At 39.0% G+C, this 17,811-nt stretch overlaps 3 protein-coding genes across 5 annotated transcripts; all 3 read left to right on the top strand.

The window, feature by feature from the left end:
* The first annotated feature begins 752 nt into the window (after positions 1 to 752).
* sstr5 (somatostatin receptor 5) lies at positions 753 to 3,366 on the top strand. Its single transcript, XM_085911056.1, has 5 exons — positions 753 to 1,289; positions 1,806 to 1,946; positions 2,004 to 2,276; positions 2,725 to 2,871; positions 3,008 to 3,366. The coding sequence occupies exons 1-5, from the start codon at positions 753 to 755 to the stop codon at positions 3,203 to 3,205; spliced, it is 1,296 nt and encodes a 431-aa protein (XP_085767182.1). The 3' UTR covers positions 3,206 to 3,366.
* A 4,627-nt stretch (positions 3,367 to 7,993) lies between these two features.
* Positions 7,994 to 10,685, top strand: gprc5bb (G protein-coupled receptor, class C, group 5, member Bb). 2 transcript variants are annotated; one of them, XM_085912659.1, is made up of 4 exons: positions 7,994 to 8,005; positions 8,449 to 9,595; positions 10,355 to 10,470; positions 10,551 to 10,685. In XM_085912659.1, exons 1-4 carry the CDS (start codon positions 7,994 to 7,996, stop codon positions 10,593 to 10,595), a joined length of 1,320 nt encoding a protein of 439 aa, XP_085768785.1. In that variant the 3' UTR covers positions 10,596 to 10,685. The 2 variants fall into 2 exon arrangements, with proteins under 2 accessions (XP_085768785.1, XP_085768786.1); XM_085912660.1 differs by lacking the exon at positions 7,994 to 8,005 and having other exon boundaries at positions 8,479 to 9,605; positions 10,350 to 10,470.
* Positions 10,686 to 12,963: 2,278 nt separating this feature from the next.
* knop1 (lysine-rich nucleolar protein 1) lies at positions 12,964 to 17,796 on the top strand. 2 transcript variants are annotated; one of them, XM_085912178.1, is made up of 7 exons: positions 12,964 to 13,074; positions 13,445 to 13,519; positions 13,882 to 13,944; positions 14,035 to 16,059; positions 16,132 to 16,215; positions 16,415 to 16,483; positions 16,664 to 17,796. In XM_085912178.1, the coding sequence occupies exons 1-7, from the start codon at positions 13,057 to 13,059 to the stop codon at positions 16,967 to 16,969; spliced, it is 2,640 nt and encodes an 879-aa protein (XP_085768304.1). In that variant the 5' UTR covers positions 12,964 to 13,056; the 3' UTR covers positions 16,970 to 17,796. The 2 variants fall into 2 exon arrangements, with proteins under 2 accessions (XP_085768304.1, XP_085768305.1); XM_085912179.1 differs by having other exon boundaries at positions 13,015 to 13,074; positions 13,448 to 13,519.
* Positions 17,797 to 17,811: the final 15 nt, after the last annotated feature.

Raw genomic sequence — 17,811 nt, 5'->3', positions numbered from 1 at the left:
CCAATAGTAACGTAGGTGCTCTTGAAAATGTTTTTAAGGGCTGTTAAGATAAATATGGCATCAGCATCTTCAGAAATAATGTAAAATAAAATAAAAAAAACCTCCCAATAGTGCAAATAGTAAATTGAGTGATTTTCAAATTGAAAATTTGTGAGGAATGTATTTAGCGTTAGTGATTAAATTACAGTATATGAACATCTTCCTATTTCTTCTCATGTCAGACATGATCAGGACAACTTAATGTTGGTGATGATTATTTCTATCCTTGCTGATATTTTCGATTTTTTTTATTTTCACCATTCTTACTGAACATTTTTAATGAGGTCTGTTGTTCTTGTTTTCCCTACAATTTGGATTAATTTTCCAGTTTCATATTTATTTCGGGGAGGATTCACTTGTGCCTTCCCTCTACTCACAGTTAAAATCCATAATTCAAGCTCTCTCGTGCGTAAAAGTCGAACGTGACACTGACTGACTATTGACGCACAGCTGGAGCACTCCCATCACATTTGCCAAGAAGTGAAGAGACAGTGGATCGCGATCCTTTAAGGAAAAAAACGACGTTTTTGCTTCCAGGAGGATACTCAACACCTTCCTTTTATGTAATGTGACCGTGGCGCACGCGCATATTGAGTCGCTTTGGATGGGCTTTCCATGCAGGCTCCGATTTGCGCGCGTATAACAGAACCACCTCGCGCACTTGGACCGTCTCAATTAAGGTGATATAAAATCGGCATCAAACAAGAGAATTTATGGACTCGATGATGGAACAAGAGGATGTGCTCAATTGTTCTTTGGCAACTTCTGCCCTCGCCAACGGCTCCAGCAAATTGACACAAAGTGTCCCCTTCCAGGGGAGCAGCGCCCTGCTGACAGCGATCATCTACATCACAGTCTTCATGGTAGGTTTGGCCGGCAACAGTCTGGCCATCTACGTGGTTCTGCGCTATGCCAACATGAAAACGGTGACCAACATCTACATTCTCAACTTGGCTATCGCCGACGAGCTCTACATCATCGGGCTGCCTTTCCTCACGACGCAGAATGTTCTCTCCTACTGGCCCTTTGGGTCATTCCTGTGTCGCCTCGTCATGACCGCGGACTCCATGAACCAGTTCACGTCGATTTTCTGTCTCACTGTCATGTCCGTTGACCGCTACCTGGCCGTGGTGCACCCGATCCGGGGCACCAAGTGGAGGCATCCACGCGTGGCCAAGGTGGTGAGCGCAACAGTGTGGGCTGTTTCTTTTGTGGTGGTCCTGCCTGTGGTTATCTTCTCTGATGTGCAGGTATGTATTGCTCGTCCAGTTCATGGGTCATTCCTGGATGAGAGGACCTTTTTTTTTTGTTCCGTCATCCCCAAGAGATAAAAAAAAAAAAAAAAAAGCACAAACAAGTACTTGTGTATTGTTTTGTCCTGGTTGGTAAATCTGGAAATCTGTCTCAGCTTTTTTTGCAATGTGTTAGCATCAAAATAAAAATGAATGAATGTTGGCTCCAATAAAAATGAATAAAGTTGATCACTTGGATAGCTTTTCTTTGTAGACGATCCAATATAAGGTAAAAAAATGATAATGTTGGTTGAATAGAAATTGCAAATCATTGTATGCTATTTTTATTTGCATTTTACACAACCTCCCAACTACTGGAATTGGGTTTTGTAGTACATTCTTTATAAGAATGAAATTCTGAATTCAACTGTGTTTAAAATGTAACTGATTATTATCTCCTATTCCTCTTGCCTGTGTATGCCAAAGTTTATGTCATGTTCAAGTTGACTAACTGGTTCTGTAATGTCGCTTTAGGACACATTTAACTCGTGCAACATGATCTGGCCTGAGCCAACAGACGTTTGGTCAACAGCCTTTATTCTCTACACCACCATACTGGGCTTCTTTGGACCCCTGCTCATCATCTGCCTCTGCTACCTTCTTATAGTAATCAAGGTGTGTCCGTGTGTGTGTGTTTTCATACCATCCCTTCATGTCTTTATTTTCCTTCAGGTGAAATCCTCCAGCGTGCGGGTGGGCTTCACCTCACGGCGGCGTTCTGAGCGTAAGGTGACGCGGATGGTGGTGGTTATCGTGGTGGTTTTTGTCCTCTGCTGGCTACCGTTCTTCATCATCAACATCATCAACGTCATGGTCATCATCCCTGAGTCCAGTGCCACCGCTGGGATATACTTCTTTGCCGTCATCCTGTCATATGCCAACTCCTGCGCCAACCCTCTGCTCTATGGTTTCCTCTGCGACAACTTCAAACAGAGCTTCAGAAAAGTACATTGCTTCACTATTCTTAGCTAAACTTTATTCTCTGTAGTCAACCCTCGATATTTGACCCTCGATATAGTATGCTATCCTAAAGTGTTTCTCTTCTTTGAGCCATGCTTTGATTTTTCCTCACCCAGGATGTGTTTGCCCTAGGTGAGGAACATAAATTTCCAGACAATTTGAGACAATTAAGACGCACAAACCCTTCCACCACAATCGATTCAATAATTGATTTTGTTATCATTCATTTTTAGAAATAAATCGGGGACTGGATGCTGAACGAGTGTGGGTTGTTTTCATAATTGATCCTCTGTGTGAAGTACAAGATCCTGTTACACTGGATTTTGTATAAAAAGGCGCAAGCAGATAATTACCAAGTCTTCTGTTGTTGTTGTTGTTTTTTTCTGCATCACCTGTTTGGAGTCATTAACACTCTATTGTCGTGGTTCTGCAGGTGTTGTGTGTGAAGAGGTTGAGTTGCAAGGCCCACGGTGTGGATGACGGCGACCCCAGCGCTCGCCGTATAGTGAGGTCAATGCCAACCGATTGTGCTCCTTACTCTCCTCCCCATCAGGTGTCTTATCGCCCCCAGAGCAGCCAGGTATGTTTGTGTACTTTTTTTTCCCCCTGCAAATGTGTGAGACACAAGCACGCTCGGCGGTCTTTTATTAAATTTAGAGCCTCTTCTTAAGCTTATTTGGCCATCTTCTTGTGATCTGTCTTTTCCCTGGTTAAAGATCTTTCCTCAGCCTTCAGGCTTCCAGATTTCACACACAGCTGCTGACTTGCACTGCTCCGACTCTGCATGCAAGCAGTCTACCTCCACAGTCACACAATTCCCCAGGACCATGACAACAATTACAGAAACCTCCATAAACACGCTGGCTGAAATACCGGCTATTTCTACGGTCACTAGAGAGTCTGCCGTCTCTTAGGTAATATAGCCTCTCGAAGAGGAGGCTGAGGATGACAGAAGTGTGTGACGTCCATGTGAAAATTGGCAATCGGGAAGCATATCGCTGGCCATATAGTATAAGTACCTAAGTCATATTGCAATGTGTTGGAAAAAAAAAAAAAAAAAGCAATTTTCAGAGCAAACATTGGTAACTTCAACCACATGGGAGAAGAAGTAAGCGGAAGGAAAAAGACAATACAAATGTGTATAAATAAATAAATAAATAAATAAATAAATAAATAAATAAATAAATAAATAAATAAATATATATATATATATATATATATATATATATATATATATATATATATATATATATATATATATATATATATATATATACTCATGACAGTAATATATGATACAGAGGACAAGATGCCACTATTCTAATTTTTGACGCTTTAAAACGAAACAAAAAATACTGTATTGTCGTTTTATATAAGTAAACATGCTTTTCTTTTGCTAACTTTTGTTGAATTGTAATGAATCTAGTGCATTTAATGTTACGTGTCCTTGTGGATATATTTCTATTTTTGAGCCTTCTGGTTGTTATTTGCCGTAAACGTTTAGAGTTGACTGTGTGCTTTTTCATACACAGAAGTGTTCTTCACTCACTGGAGATGAAGTGTTGTGTAAATGCAGTCCATTTACCATTTACTTCGACAACAAGACATAATTTATCTGGATATTTTTTTTCCAGAAGCTGTGATGGTAGTGAATTAAAGGATTGTAAATTTAATAAAATCAAAACAACCGTGAATGGAAGTGATGTGTTTACGTGACATAAAATTCTCAATTGTGTTCTAACTTAGGCTCCATAAATAAAGAACATGACAAGCCTATCAGTTTACAGCTTTGTATATTATAGGAAACCAAAATACAGTACATTTTTGTGATTGCTCAAATGTCTCAATGTTGTTATTTGATGAGTTGCTTGGGGAAATAAAGCAATGGTCATAAACCAGGCATTTTGGCTTGGTACTGTCATTCATGACGTTGAATCTGCCAAGGGATGCACACAGACAACCTTAAAATAAACATCCTGAGACAAACGGAAGATATTAGCCTGAAGGGCTGAGGACATTCTTTTCAAAACACCCAATGGTTCTTATTATGTACGTGTCATTTTATAGAATGGGGTTTTCCATGTCAACCAGTCTGTGTTGTGTCAAATAAAACTTGATTCTGTGTTAATGGTGTTTTAATTTGTCAAGACATAAACAATACTGTCTACCGTTCGAAGCGTTCATCATTGGACTCTCAGCATGTCCGTAGTGATCATCACCAATCAACTCTTCAGCCCTCCTGCCATCTGGTGAGTAGTAAGCTTGAAGATCTCTCATCATGATCCATTCAATCACAGCATCCACTTAGGAAGGGTTCAAAGCTCATTAAACACGAATCTCCCTCATTTTAAAAGTCATTCAGGAAAAGAACATTGCTGCTATATGACAGTGTCAGTCTGTGTATGTTTACGTGTGTCCTCTGTACAGATTGAGTTAAAAATTGAGGTTGGTTTCATTTTGCAAAAAACTAAAATATTTGTTGGGTTAAAATAGACCCGACATTTATACGCACATTTGAACCCTCACTGAGTGCAATCTGAACTCACACAGCCTGCACCAAAATCACCCTATAGTGATGTAGTAGTTTAATTGAAGACTCTAAATTGTCCATTGATGTGAATAACTGTTTTTCGACTTGTGCCCAGCATTCAGCTGGCAATCACTCCAGGTTGTAAACATATATAGAGAACAAGTACTGCTTTTAGAAGAAGGAAAATTATCTTGTCTTGAACGTGATCTTTTGTTGCCTAAATCTATGGAGCAATCAATGCAATCAAACAATAACTCTAAATGACACTTGTGAACTTACTGACAGTATTTTGGACCAATTCTATGAAGAAACTGCTCCAACAATCTCAGGTTTATTCTTTCAACTCCTTCCACAGATGTTTAGTAGGATTTGGATTATTGCCCGAACAGTTAACTGTTTACCTGTACGATTTAATTGAACCAATTTACCACTCTTGATGGATTTTTAAAACATATATTTGATATATATTATTTTGTTTCTGTGGAAATAAATAAACAAATAAATAAATAAATAAATAAATAAATAAATAAATAAATAAATAAATAAATAAATAAATAGAGGAGATACAACATAAGTGACAGGAATGACATTTTGTAGTATAGCACAGTGGATTTTGGGATTCTTGGCTGACTGCTTCTACCAAGTGGCCAGTACCTGACATTGCAAGTGACTACTAGATTTGCCAGCAAAGGCAAACCAATTTAGTAAACACTTAGTCAATGAGCCATATAGATTTGAACTTGTGCAAGTATTCTGAGGTCTGTTCTCAGAAAAACATACAGTGAATAAATAACTTTAAATATAAGGAAAAACAATATTGAAGAAGTAATTTTCTCCTAAACCTAATAACTGCATGAAGCCATGCTCATCAAAATGAGTCTTTAACATCTTTGTGGAATAATGTTGTCAATGTTGTCTGGTTTTCCACCTAGAACTCTGTCATTGCTGTCACTTTTACCCAGTCTCAGAAAAACAAACTCATTTAAAAATGTGATTCATGTGAATTCAGGATTTAAATGGAGCAAAGTTTTTTTCCATATTGCACCTGGGCATCTTTGAATTTTTTTTAAAATAAAAAAATCCTAATTTAAAAAGTGCATTTATTTTGATCTTTGTTTGATATTTACATTTGTTTGATTTTGTTTTTAAAGTGGAGGAACTGCAAAAAGTGCAAGTGAGCAATTGTGCCCACTGTACATGTCGACTATTGGATAATTGTCATGAGATACGTGAGGGATAACGGATGGATTATGGAATGGACCATAATCGACTAGGTTCTATTGGATGGATTTAAGTGATGACTGGATTAGCCAGATTAGAGATAATGTGCTATGAGTCAGCACTTGCAATACTCGTCTCCATTTAGCATTAGTGGTCCTTATGTCTCCATGGAAAGATTCAACTCACAAATATTTGGAAAATACAATTACAATTAGACTGTGATTGTGTTTTCGGGCAGTGTTTCCTAATTTTTATTGCGCCATCAACAAATGCACATATTTTTAACTAGAAAAAATATTGGAAATGCCAGAAAAAAAAAACAGCTAACAGCCAAAAGATTTATGTCACAAAAGATATGTACAGAACATTATTGCGGTAGAGACAAGGCACTCAAACTATAGAATTGCTGAAAATTTTGGTTTAGGGGACAGAATTAAAATCCCATGATAACTCACTGTATTTAACTATGGACTTTGAGGATAGCTGTAATTGATAGAAAATAAAATTAGTGTATCGAGGAAATGGGATAGAAATATGAATGGGTAAAAATATGAATGGGTTAATATTTTTTAATTTAAAGTCATGAGCCCTAATCGACCTCAAAGTCTTTCCATATTAGTAGGGTGGGTGAGGTGTAACTGCAGCTTCCAGACAAAAAGGATTTTCATGCAATTTTATGCATAGGTTCATGTTTCCCTTTGAATGAGTTATTGAGTTATCATATATTGTGGTAACTCATCATTAGCAAATTATTCATGGGATTAGATCGAGAATGATGACATTTTACCAGTGTAAATAAGTGGTTTCCTGGATCTCGGATACCTATCAAGATGCAGTCTGATAGCTCCAGTATCCTTTGTCCTCTGAATCCAAAGCCTTAAAGGAGATTAGTGTGGACCCTCTTACATATACCCTCCATACATAATCATACATTTTCAACTGTTGCTTCTTTATCTGTGTAGTAACCCTAAGTACTTCGCTAGTAGCTGGATGAGACTACTGATCTTCTTTCCTTCCATGCATTTCTTTGTCCCAGAGTTTATTTGTGTACCACAAGCCAGCTTTGGCTTCTCTAATGTCTGACTGTCGATAATCTGTCACCAACGTATGCCAGCAACAGGCTCGATTGCCAAGTTCCACGGCGTCTGCTGATTGTCATGGCCACCCTCAGATCTTGTTCATCTCCAGGGCAGGAGATTAGTCCACCCAAAAGAGAGTCTTGGCTGAATGATAGGCTGTTATGTAACATTTCCTACAAGGAGGGTCACGTGGCCTTAGCGCGTCATCCATTTGCCTTCATCTATCCAAATCCCCTCCTCACACAGCTAGCGATACTCTTAATGCACACCTGTGACATGAACGTTTTGCCTATTATCGTTTTGGTCTACTGTGGTGTCACCAAAGAGGAAAGTTGAACAGGCAGCTTCTTGTTATGATTCAGCATGAAGTGGGGAAATAACACAAAGCTTGTGAAAAAAAAAAAAAAACCTTGGGTGTGAAGAGGTGTGCTCATAATTTCCTGGTTGGATGTGCGCACCAGCAGTCCCTGCTTCCCATACGTGGGTGAGATCCAGCAAAGCTGGGATTGCATCTCTGTTGACACCTCCGCACAGTCAACATGCAGCAGGGAGAGAGAAACATGCAGACAGCGTGACTGGGATGAAGACGAAAGAGAGACCTCCTGACATGTTAGAACAGGGCGAGAGAGTGAAAGGGAGATATTGGAAGAGGCAGAAGTAGTCAAATTCATTCTTTTTTGGAGTGTGGTCAGCGGGACACAATCTAACAAAGCAACTTGAAGGACGTTTTCAAATGCAACATGGAAGCTGCGGTTCTTGCAAACCTGAGGATTTGAAATGGGATTATTCATTCGAAGCAGTTTAATTCTCCAAACGATAGCATGAAGAATATGATGACAATCCATTATCAGTAATTAACATTTGAAGCTGCGATGCCCTCAGAGGTAAGTCAATAATCAATTCATGTGTAATTGTTAGTATGCTTTTTAAAAATAATTTGAGGTTTAAATCAGATTTTTATTTCATTTTTTTTTTTTAAACTGAGGATGTTTAGATTCATTTTCTGCTGTAAATTAGGGTATTCCTTATGTTGCAACAGGGCCCAACAAAAAAATCCATAATTATTGCTTGCATGAGTACATGCGTGTGTGTTTTTATGTTCTTAAGCTCGACTTCTCAAAGCCCAGCGTGCAATGTCAGCCCACGCTGTTTCCCGTTGCCAAGGAAACTATTGCCCAGCGCTAAAATCTGTTCTGTGCTGTGAGAGCATGAGTGTGTTTCCACATAGAAGAATATTCATGTCTGATCTGTGACAGATTTTTTTTAGCAGTATTCTATAATATGATGTGACTTCCTTCCTTCCTTCCTATCTGTCTCACCTAACTAGCTCCTCTCTTGTCTTCAACATCCCTCAAAGATGGCTGTCAACAGTTTCTCCATCTTCCTCCTGCTCCTGATGGGCTCTTGCACATCTCATCCATCGCCTCCTCCTCCTCCACTGGGATGTAGTGAACATGTGGAACCCTCTTACAGAGTGCTGTGTGACCTGGAGTCGGTGTGGGGCGTCGTTTTGGAGGCTCTGGCTTGTAGCGGGGGCCTCACCTCTCTAATCCTCGCCGCGCTCCTTCTCGTCAAGCTTCGCTCTATTTCAGACCCGGCCAGGCGCTCTGGCGTGGGACCTCTTCTCCTGCTCTTGGGCACACTCCTTGGGATATTCCCCATCTCTCTAGCGTTCCTTGTGGGAAAGAACCAGGTCCTATGTGTGATTCGCAGAGCCTTCTGGGGCCCCCTCTTCGCCCTTTGCTTCTCAAGCTTGCTGGTCCAGGGCCTGAGGCTCAGGAGGTTGGTGGCTGGGAAGACAAGCCCCTCAGGAAGCACGTTGGCTGCACTGGGCTTAGCGTTGGCCTTAGTTCAGGGCATTATTTCTGCCGAATGGGTCCTTCTCACTGTCGTCAGGGAGGGTCACCCAGCCTGCGAGTATCCACCTTTGGACTTTGCTCTGGCATGCAGCTACACTTTAGGGCTGCTCCTCATAGCTATGGGGCTCTCTCTCGGGGTAGTGCTGTGCGGGGGGGAACTGGTGGTAGAGGCAGCTCGTGAAAGTGACGAGGATCGAGAAGATGAGAGCGACAAAAGGAGATGGAAGTGTAATGCGGTGTGGCTCTTCCTGGCAAGTCTGGCTTCGGCGTTGCTTTGGGTGGCCTGGCTTGGCTTTTATCTCTACGGGAGCCAAGCAATGAGGCTCAGAGGGAAAGTGGGGAGGTTAGGAGGAGGAGCGGGAAAGGCCGAGGAACGTCTACTGGACGAGCCCGCTCTGGCCGTAGCCCTGGTTGTGCAGGGCTGGATCCTTCTGCTGTTCCACGGCATTCCCGAGAGCCACCTGTGTCTCTGGAACCGTTCACAATGCGCCAGGCAAGATTTCTTTGACACCAGTGAGACAACGCCTCCTCCACATTTCAGAGATGAGCTTCCAGCACACTCGCAGCAACCCTTCCAGGAAAACCAGGCCTTTTCTATTGAGGAGCACGGTGCAAGTACGCCCATGTTGTTACACGTGTCTTTTGATAGTGTTTGAAGTCTGCTTTTCAGTGGAACCCGAGAGGTCACACTTTTGACATCAAACTGGAGAAGAAGCACACAGTTGAAAATGTACAGTTGCTAGGCAACCAGCAACACAAATCGTCGGGGCTTCTTCTCCATTTAATGTCATATGAATGAATGTAAAATTAAGAAAGAGCGAAAAAAACTTCTGTCGAGCGAATTAATCAAAAGCAGTCTGACTCACGACATGAAGCCCCGCCCACTCTTCACGAGTGCAGCCTCTATTATGTAACATGCTCCTCATCTACAATGGAGAGGGAGACTCTAAAAGAGATTACCAAAATAGTACAAAAGAGAACCACAAGCATTAATAATCATACAAAATCTTGCCATGTTGGGTTATTTTCTGTAGAATGTGTACATTTAGACTCTAATTATCAAAATGAGTCACAACATTGCTAAATGATCATTTTACAGTACTTGCTGATCTCACACATCCTTTCACAGAAGCAAACATTTCAGATGGCTGTCTTTTGTGTTGACTGTGAAATAATGGCATCATAAATGAATATGAGAAATAACATAAAGAACCTTAAAATTCAGTAAGTAAAAGTACATGGACCAATCGCAAAAGAGAACTTGCTAAATGTACGAAGCACAAGCGGCAACAAAAAATGCCACATTGACTTTAAAAGCAAAAATGCACTTTCCATGACTGACTTTCACTGATTTTACTTTGCTTGATCATTCAGCTCTTCGAAGTGGAAACTATCACCAGAGCGGTCACGGCAGTGTTCGCCCTGGCATCGCCTTCAGAGGTCACGTATACCAACCCACCGAAATGGCTCTTGTTATGAATGGCGGCACGGTAAGTGTGTCTCTCAAAATATGTCACTCGTCAACAATCGGTCGTTTCGGATGACCAACTTGATTTTCACCTTCATATAGATGCCCACGGCCCCCATTAACTACACTGGAAGACGACTGTGGTAAAGTGGTCATGGGACTTGCTTAATCCCCTGATTCCTGATGAGGAGTAATAATTACAAAACGACATAACCTATCATCCAGGATGGACTGACAGCATTTCATGTTCCTGCATAATTGTTTGAATTCTGCATTTTGAAAGCCATTGTTGAAAGGTTGTGTCATTTTCCTCAAATAAAAGAAGTGGAAATGACAGTGACAGTACGGCCGAGGACATTTTGCTGGTGTCAATACCAGTTAGAGTGCTTTAATATTATTAACGCACAGATGTTTGTCATATGTAAATACAATAACAGCAAATGTTTCAGGTGGGCCGATAATGCGTGGGGTTGAGGATTATACAAACCTTCAGGATATGAATTTACAGAATATACTAAAAAAGCTTGCTGTGTCTCGTATTTTTCCTGCCATTTCGCTATTCCATTAGAGTGCTACAGTACAGCGTTTGTTCGTATTGCCCGTAATCTTGCACAAAAAGAAAGTCTGTGGACAACCTAAAAAGCCATTTACCAATGCACTCAACAGTCAAATCATTAGGTACACCTTTTACATGCATCATCTATTCAGGACCCAAACAAGAGCTGAGTTTTGATTCTCATATACACCATTTAATTACATTAAATGAGATATTTGTAATGTAAACTGGGTGCCTTGCCTTAACAACACCTGGGAGACACTGCATTAGATTTTGCAAGTGTACCTAATGATGTGACCAATGAGTGTAAATATATATGATACAGTACAAGGTTTATGATATCTTGGAAGCTGTATTTTGCACTTTATGAAATTTAATATGATCTCTGTGTGGTAATATTTGGGAATAGGTAAGATATTTTGATATATTGTCAATATGATTTCATTTTGGTTTTTTTTCTAAGATTTTGATGTCGATATTCAATAAATGAATAAAACAAACACCGTACGGCCAGGTGTCAAAAGATCCTATCAATAATGTAGACGAAAGGTTGTTAAGTCATCTATTTGTCATCTGGCCATCAGTTTTGGTATATTTTGTACTGTGATTTTCGATTGTCCCCAAACTGTTATGTATGACAGTGTTGCTGTGAAATAGGGCAATGTGGTTCCTACAAAATTTGAAAGTGTTCCAATTTGAACGTGGATAATATAAAACATTTAAAAAAAAATCTTGTTTGCAAATGCATTTAGTTTTCAGGCAATATAGTCTGTGTGATACTGGCATAATATTACGGTGCAATTTATGACTCAAAATGTTCACTATTGCTGTGGGTGTTCAAATTCTAATCAAGTGGTCCATTTTGCACTAAATCTGACGTTCTAACTAAGAAACTATTGTAAGGTTTCTGCAATGTTGCTTTTGTTAGTGAGATTTATGCTACAATTTTGTATACTGCAAATATTAACTTGACATTTGACATTGTTATTTAATATTTTAATATTAATGACTTCTAATTGTGTGAAAAACACTGGTATTTTCCTTTTAAGGATTTTATGGCAACTGCACTGACACTGTTTTAAGGCAGCATAATATGAATGTTTGTAATGTAATTTGCACAGAGTGACTAATACATCGTGCACATTTTCTCTTCCAAAAGGTCGCTTTCATTTGTCATCAGACTCCTGTGCTGGTATGCATAATTGCACTGTGATAATATCCGTTCGGGTTAGCTCGAGCTTTTCCCAAATCTACTTTGGGCACTGGCGATGTACACCCAAGGGTCAATTGCAGGGCACGGTGTGGGAAGAAGTCAGTGTGTTGAAGTCCCAATTTTCACACAAGCACAGGGAGAACATGCAAGCTCCACATTGGAAGGCCAGAGTCAAGATTCAAAGTCCAACCATGTCTCCATGGTCCTGCCCAGTCACTCGCTAGTTAAAGTGTGAGCATCATTCCAGCACTACTGATGCACCAACACTGGAAAAAGACCATTTATGTTTTTATAAGTTTTGAGCAAAGCAGTAAATAAAATATAAAATCATTTGAATCACTCAACTCAACCACCAAGGGCTTTTTGTAAGATGTTTAGTCTTGCCACATATTTGGCTGTTTAGTGCAATCGTGCAACATATAGGCACCTGAGAAAAATCGACTTAAAAATCTTTACAATTAAAATCTAAACGTAAATTTTCATTTGATTACTAAATTAGGTGTAATCGTGCAACTTATGGGCTCCCGAGATACATTTACTTCACGATATTGCTCTTTACAATAGAAATTTAAACGTAAATTGTCATTTGAATAGTTTGAAATTTTGCTTATAGTACAAGCTAGCTGTAACTAAACTTTGGTGTTATGCTAATTGCTAAAAAAAAGAAAAAAAAGAAACGCACCTTAAAATTATACATAATATCATGGCGTTTTTTTTTATTTTTTAAATAATATGACTGGCAGAGTATAGGAACCCTATTGCAATACAGTGACAACATTTTCGAAACCGGAAGCAATGCAAATCACTTCCGGGTCAGAAAAGTCCTTCGCGGCACGAGAATGAATCAAATGTGCAAAGTAAGTGAAACTATTGTAATGTTTAGCTTCTATCTTCCGAACCTATCTACACTATGTTATGCCATTATTGTGTGCACTGGGCTTTAGGCTAAAAATGTAAGTTATGTTGGTGTAGCGCTCTTTCAACTTTCAAACAACAGTGCAACAAAGCTATCGTGACGTGCAGCGGGGCTTGGGTTTATTTTTATTTTATTTCGTATCTGTGTGTTTGCCTTCCAATAATTGATAGACTAACTTTCTTTCCCTTTGTCCATCAACTTGGACTGCTACGATTCTTCTCTTGAAAATCAAAATAGAGCAGTCGGGAAACAAATAAAACTAGCAAACGCTGTTTCATTCATTCATTCATTCATTCATTCATTCATTTCAGAAGGATTCTGAAGAAGTGCTCTTTATTTCCGAATGGATATCACCTAGACCCAAACTGACTGTTGTCATTGATCAGGTAATTTATGTAATAATCAGTTAATGTCAAAGTTATTTGCTCATTGGTCAAATTCAGAGTTAAAGTGAAATTGCATTTACTGAGTGTCTGCTGTATAAGAACAAAAAGGTGAAAAGTAGTCTAAACCATGGTTTTAAGTAAGTATTAATATTGGAGAATTGCTATTTTCATTTATTACATGTGTAAATAGTGAACAATTTGGCCAGTCTATGAATTCATATTACATATTTGTCTGAAGAACCTCTACAGTGTGAATAATTATGGATTGGACTATAGAGAGCTGCAGGATCTTGTCAAATGTGATTCAGGTTGTCATTATATTTGCTGTCACTCGTACTCAATTCGGTTGTGTTCCCCAATAGGTGAGACGACTTGCCCTGCAAAGAGACATTGATCATGAATCTCTCCCGAAGCAGCTCTCAGAGGTTTGGCACACACATTTATGTGATCGGCTTGGTAATGAAACACAACGTATGGAATCTGAATCTAATCATGTTTCAATTTTTGTCCACCAGTCAAATGACAGGTCTGCTCTTGTGAAAAGATGCGAGGAGAAGATGACAATTAAAAAAGAGGCTGTGATAGATGAGAATGTTGAAAAGAAATGCAACAAGAAACAAACTTCACCGCAAAAAATGAACGTTTCCACAGTTGACGAGACAGCCCAGTGTGTGGACATGAAAAAGAAACAATTAGAAAAATATGACTCGGTAGTTACAATACAGGGGCCTTTAGAAGTAGGCGGTGAGGAAAAACTTAAAAATTTGTCGAATATACTAAATGGGAATTTTAACAAAACAAACATAAAGAAAACACAGAGCGACAGTCAAAAAGGAACCAAGAAAACAAGTGATGACAAAAAGTCTGAAAATTTAACCGTGACTAATCATGAAAATCATCAAGATGACAAGAAAGTGGCAGAGAAACCCAAAAAACGAAAAAATGAAATTCATGACAAGAAAGCCAGTAAAGAAAAAAAGAAAAATTTTGACAAAAAAGTGGCAAAGAAAGCCATGAAAGAAAAAAATGAGGTTCATGATGAGAAAGTGTCAAAGAAAGGCAGTAAAGAAAAAAATGAGGTTCATGACGAGAAAGTGTCAAAGAAAGGCAGTAAAGAAAAAAATGAGGTTCATGACGAGAAAGTGTCAAAGAAAGCCAGTAAAGAAAAAAAGAAAATTCTTGACAAAAAAGTGGCAAAGAAAGCCAGTAAAGAAAAAAGTAAAATTCTTGACAAAAAAGTGGCAAAGAAAGCCATGAATGAAAATATTGAGGTTCATGACGAGAAAGTGTCAAAGAAAGCCAGTAAAGAAAAAAATGAGGTTCATGACGAGAAAGTGTCAAAGAAAGCCAGTAAAGAAAAAAAGAAAATTCTTGACAAAAAAGTGGCAAAGAAAGCTATAAACAAAAAAAATGAGGTTCATGATGAGAAAGTGTCAAAGAAAGCCAGTAAAGAAAAAAGTAAAATTCTTGACAAAAAAGTGGCAAAGAAAGCCATGAATGAAAATATTGAGGTTCATGACGAGAAAGTGTCAAAGAAAGCCAGTCAAGAAAAAAAGAAAATTCTTGACAAAAAAGTGGCAAAGAAACCCAAGAAAGAAAAAAATGAGGTCCATGACGAGAACGTGGCAAAGAAACCCAAGAAAGAAAAAAATGAGCTTTGTAATGAGAAAGTGGCAAAGAAACCCAAGAAAAGAAAAACTGAGGCTCATGACGAGAAAATGGCAAAGAAACCCAAGAAAGGAAAAACTGAGGCCCATGCCGAGAAAATGGCAAAGAAATCCAAGAAAGACAAAAATGAGGTTCATGATGAGAAAATGGCAAAGAAAGACAAAAATGAGGTTCATGATACGAACCATGTTACAGATGACAGTGCAGTCATCAAGGTGAAAACAGACAAGGAAAAAAGTGAGTGGAAGGAGAAAAAAGTCAAAGATGCGGCGACACAAATTGAACATAAAAAGGTTTGGATGGGGGAAAAAGTAAAGAAGGGACTGAAGAAAGCCAAGAAAGAACCAAATAAGATGCCAGTCGTGAGTGCGGGGGATATTAAACACAAGGCAAAGACGAAAAAGATTGGAGAGGAACAGACTAAAACAAGTGTAACAATTACGAAGAAAACCGCAAAATTAGAATTATCAGTGGCCACGGAAACGTCAGAGGAGCTTTGTGAGCTTAAGCCAAAGAAGAAGAAGAAAAACAATGATGCCTCACCAGATAAAGAACAACCTGTGGATTCCAGTAAAGCGGTAGCACGGAAGCAGGAAAAAGCCGCAAAGCCCAAGAAGAGAAAAACATCTGGGCTCGGCACAGATGAAGAAACTGCATCTGTGAAGAAGAAAAAACCAAAATTAGAAGACTCTAATTGTGAAGAAACGCAACACCAGGAACCAAACAACAACAAAAGAAAGAAAAGTCCTGTTAAGGAAGAGAAAGTGCTCGGGGAAGTGTGTCCTGACTCCTCCATGAAGAAGATGAAGAAAGAGATTAAAAAGAAACACAAAACGGTGGAGGAAATTAAAGTGGAATCGGACCATCAATGGGTGAGTGTATCCTTGTGACATATTGTTGAACATTTTAGCCACGCTTACTCTCTTTTGGGGTTTGTTTTCTAGGAAGATTTGAGGAGAGTTCCCCAAGTGGACGTCGTCTTCTTGTCAGAGAAGACCGGAAACATTGACGAGCTGACCATCAACCAGGTAAAAAGGAATTATCATGTTTTGCATTATCACCTTAACTTCCACAACAAATTCAAACAATTCAAATCTAAAACTTTTTGGTCTTTTGGATGGTCAAATAGTGAATTGTGGTGAATCGTTTCATAGGCTACCGGAAAAAATGTCGAATTCTGTCGAGTCCTTGCCATGTTTGTTGATGAAGTGTTCTGCTCTAACACAGGAAAGGCGACAGGCTTTACAAATGGAGGTCGACAAGGCTTCGCACCCTGAAAAAGCGGACCAAGCTTCAGTCAGTGATTCTTCTTTCTTTGATCTTTAAAGTGCACAACAGTAATATAAGATTTTATTAAAAAAAGAAAAATAATCTTTGTTAAGAATCATCTTAGTCGTAGTCAAATTTGACTGGAGATAGTATAAATCAAAGCAAGTCTGTTCTCTGATTCTAATTGATCCTCAAATCTCATCTCAGGGTTTTGGTCAGTGGAGCACCGCCCAGTTTGAAAACAGTCAACAGCAACAGAAGTTCCTCAGGTTGATAGGGGGCTTCAAGAACTTCCAGCCAACTACCGTTGCAAGCAAGCCCATGCCAAATGTGGCACTAGACAAGGTCGCACAGGAGCAGTTGCAGCAAGGACTCTTGAATGAGTTTGAGCGCGCTCACTCACGCAAAATAGACTCGAACAACCAAGGTGTAGGACTTGGCTTTAGCAAAACTCCCCAAAAACACTTCTATATTGACATCAACGCATGTCGTTCTGTCCGCTTTGATGACTGAGCACGGCTTTGTAGATTGTTTCAAGGTGGAGTTTGCAGTTTTCAAACTAGCAAGGTCTGAATGTTTTGGCAGCGGGCTAATTGCTTCATTTGAATTTTTGGATTCTTCTGGATTACCCATTTCATTTATCCGACCCAAGCAAATTATGAGTAGAGCACACTGATTTTGCATGTTCTGTGTGGGGCAACGTTTGGGTCGGGCACAGCTTCTTGTCACCTTTTGAGTTTTTCTGGTAGAATATTCTTGTCACGGTGGGACAAGGTTTAAAGTGACACTTTCAACAGTCAATTTTAACTCAAGATGGTTTTGTGGTTATAACACTGATTTAAAAACAGGCTTTTTTTTTTCTCTTAGCACATGAGGGTTGTTTCTTTTCCTTCCCAGTATGAAAGCTTACACAATCCAAATTTCATCATGCATTGTAATTTCAAGCTTTGACCTTTAAGAAAAAATACCTTCAATTCATAAATATAAAATATATGACATCTATTGTTATTGTGAAAATGTGCCAGAGAAGAAACAAGGGCAGATTCAGAATTATAATCATCTGGAAAAGTATGCACCATTGATTAAAAAAAAACATTGAGCAGTGTAGTTCTTAGAATAAAATTATAGGTGGAAAATGGGGCATGGTATGATTTTTTTTTTTTTTTTAAAGATCATTGTGATTTTCTACTGTCATTTTATACAGTTTTAAGATATGGCTTTTTTTTTAAACTGCAAACTCCAGCTTTAGTATTGTGTTAAGTTAAGTATTGTTTTAACTGTTTCCATTGCATCAAGCTGTTTACCTCAGGAATCACTGCAAATAAAGAAATGTTCCACAACTGCTCTCTGTATTT

This window comes from Syngnathus leptorhynchus, chromosome 5 (assembly GCF_054491065.1).
Source record: "Syngnathus leptorhynchus isolate UIUO chromosome 5, UIUO_Slep, whole genome shotgun sequence".
Taxonomy (NCBI): domain Eukaryota; kingdom Metazoa; phylum Chordata; class Actinopteri; order Syngnathiformes; family Syngnathidae; genus Syngnathus; species Syngnathus leptorhynchus.
This window is presented reverse-complemented; position numbering and strand designations above follow the sequence as displayed.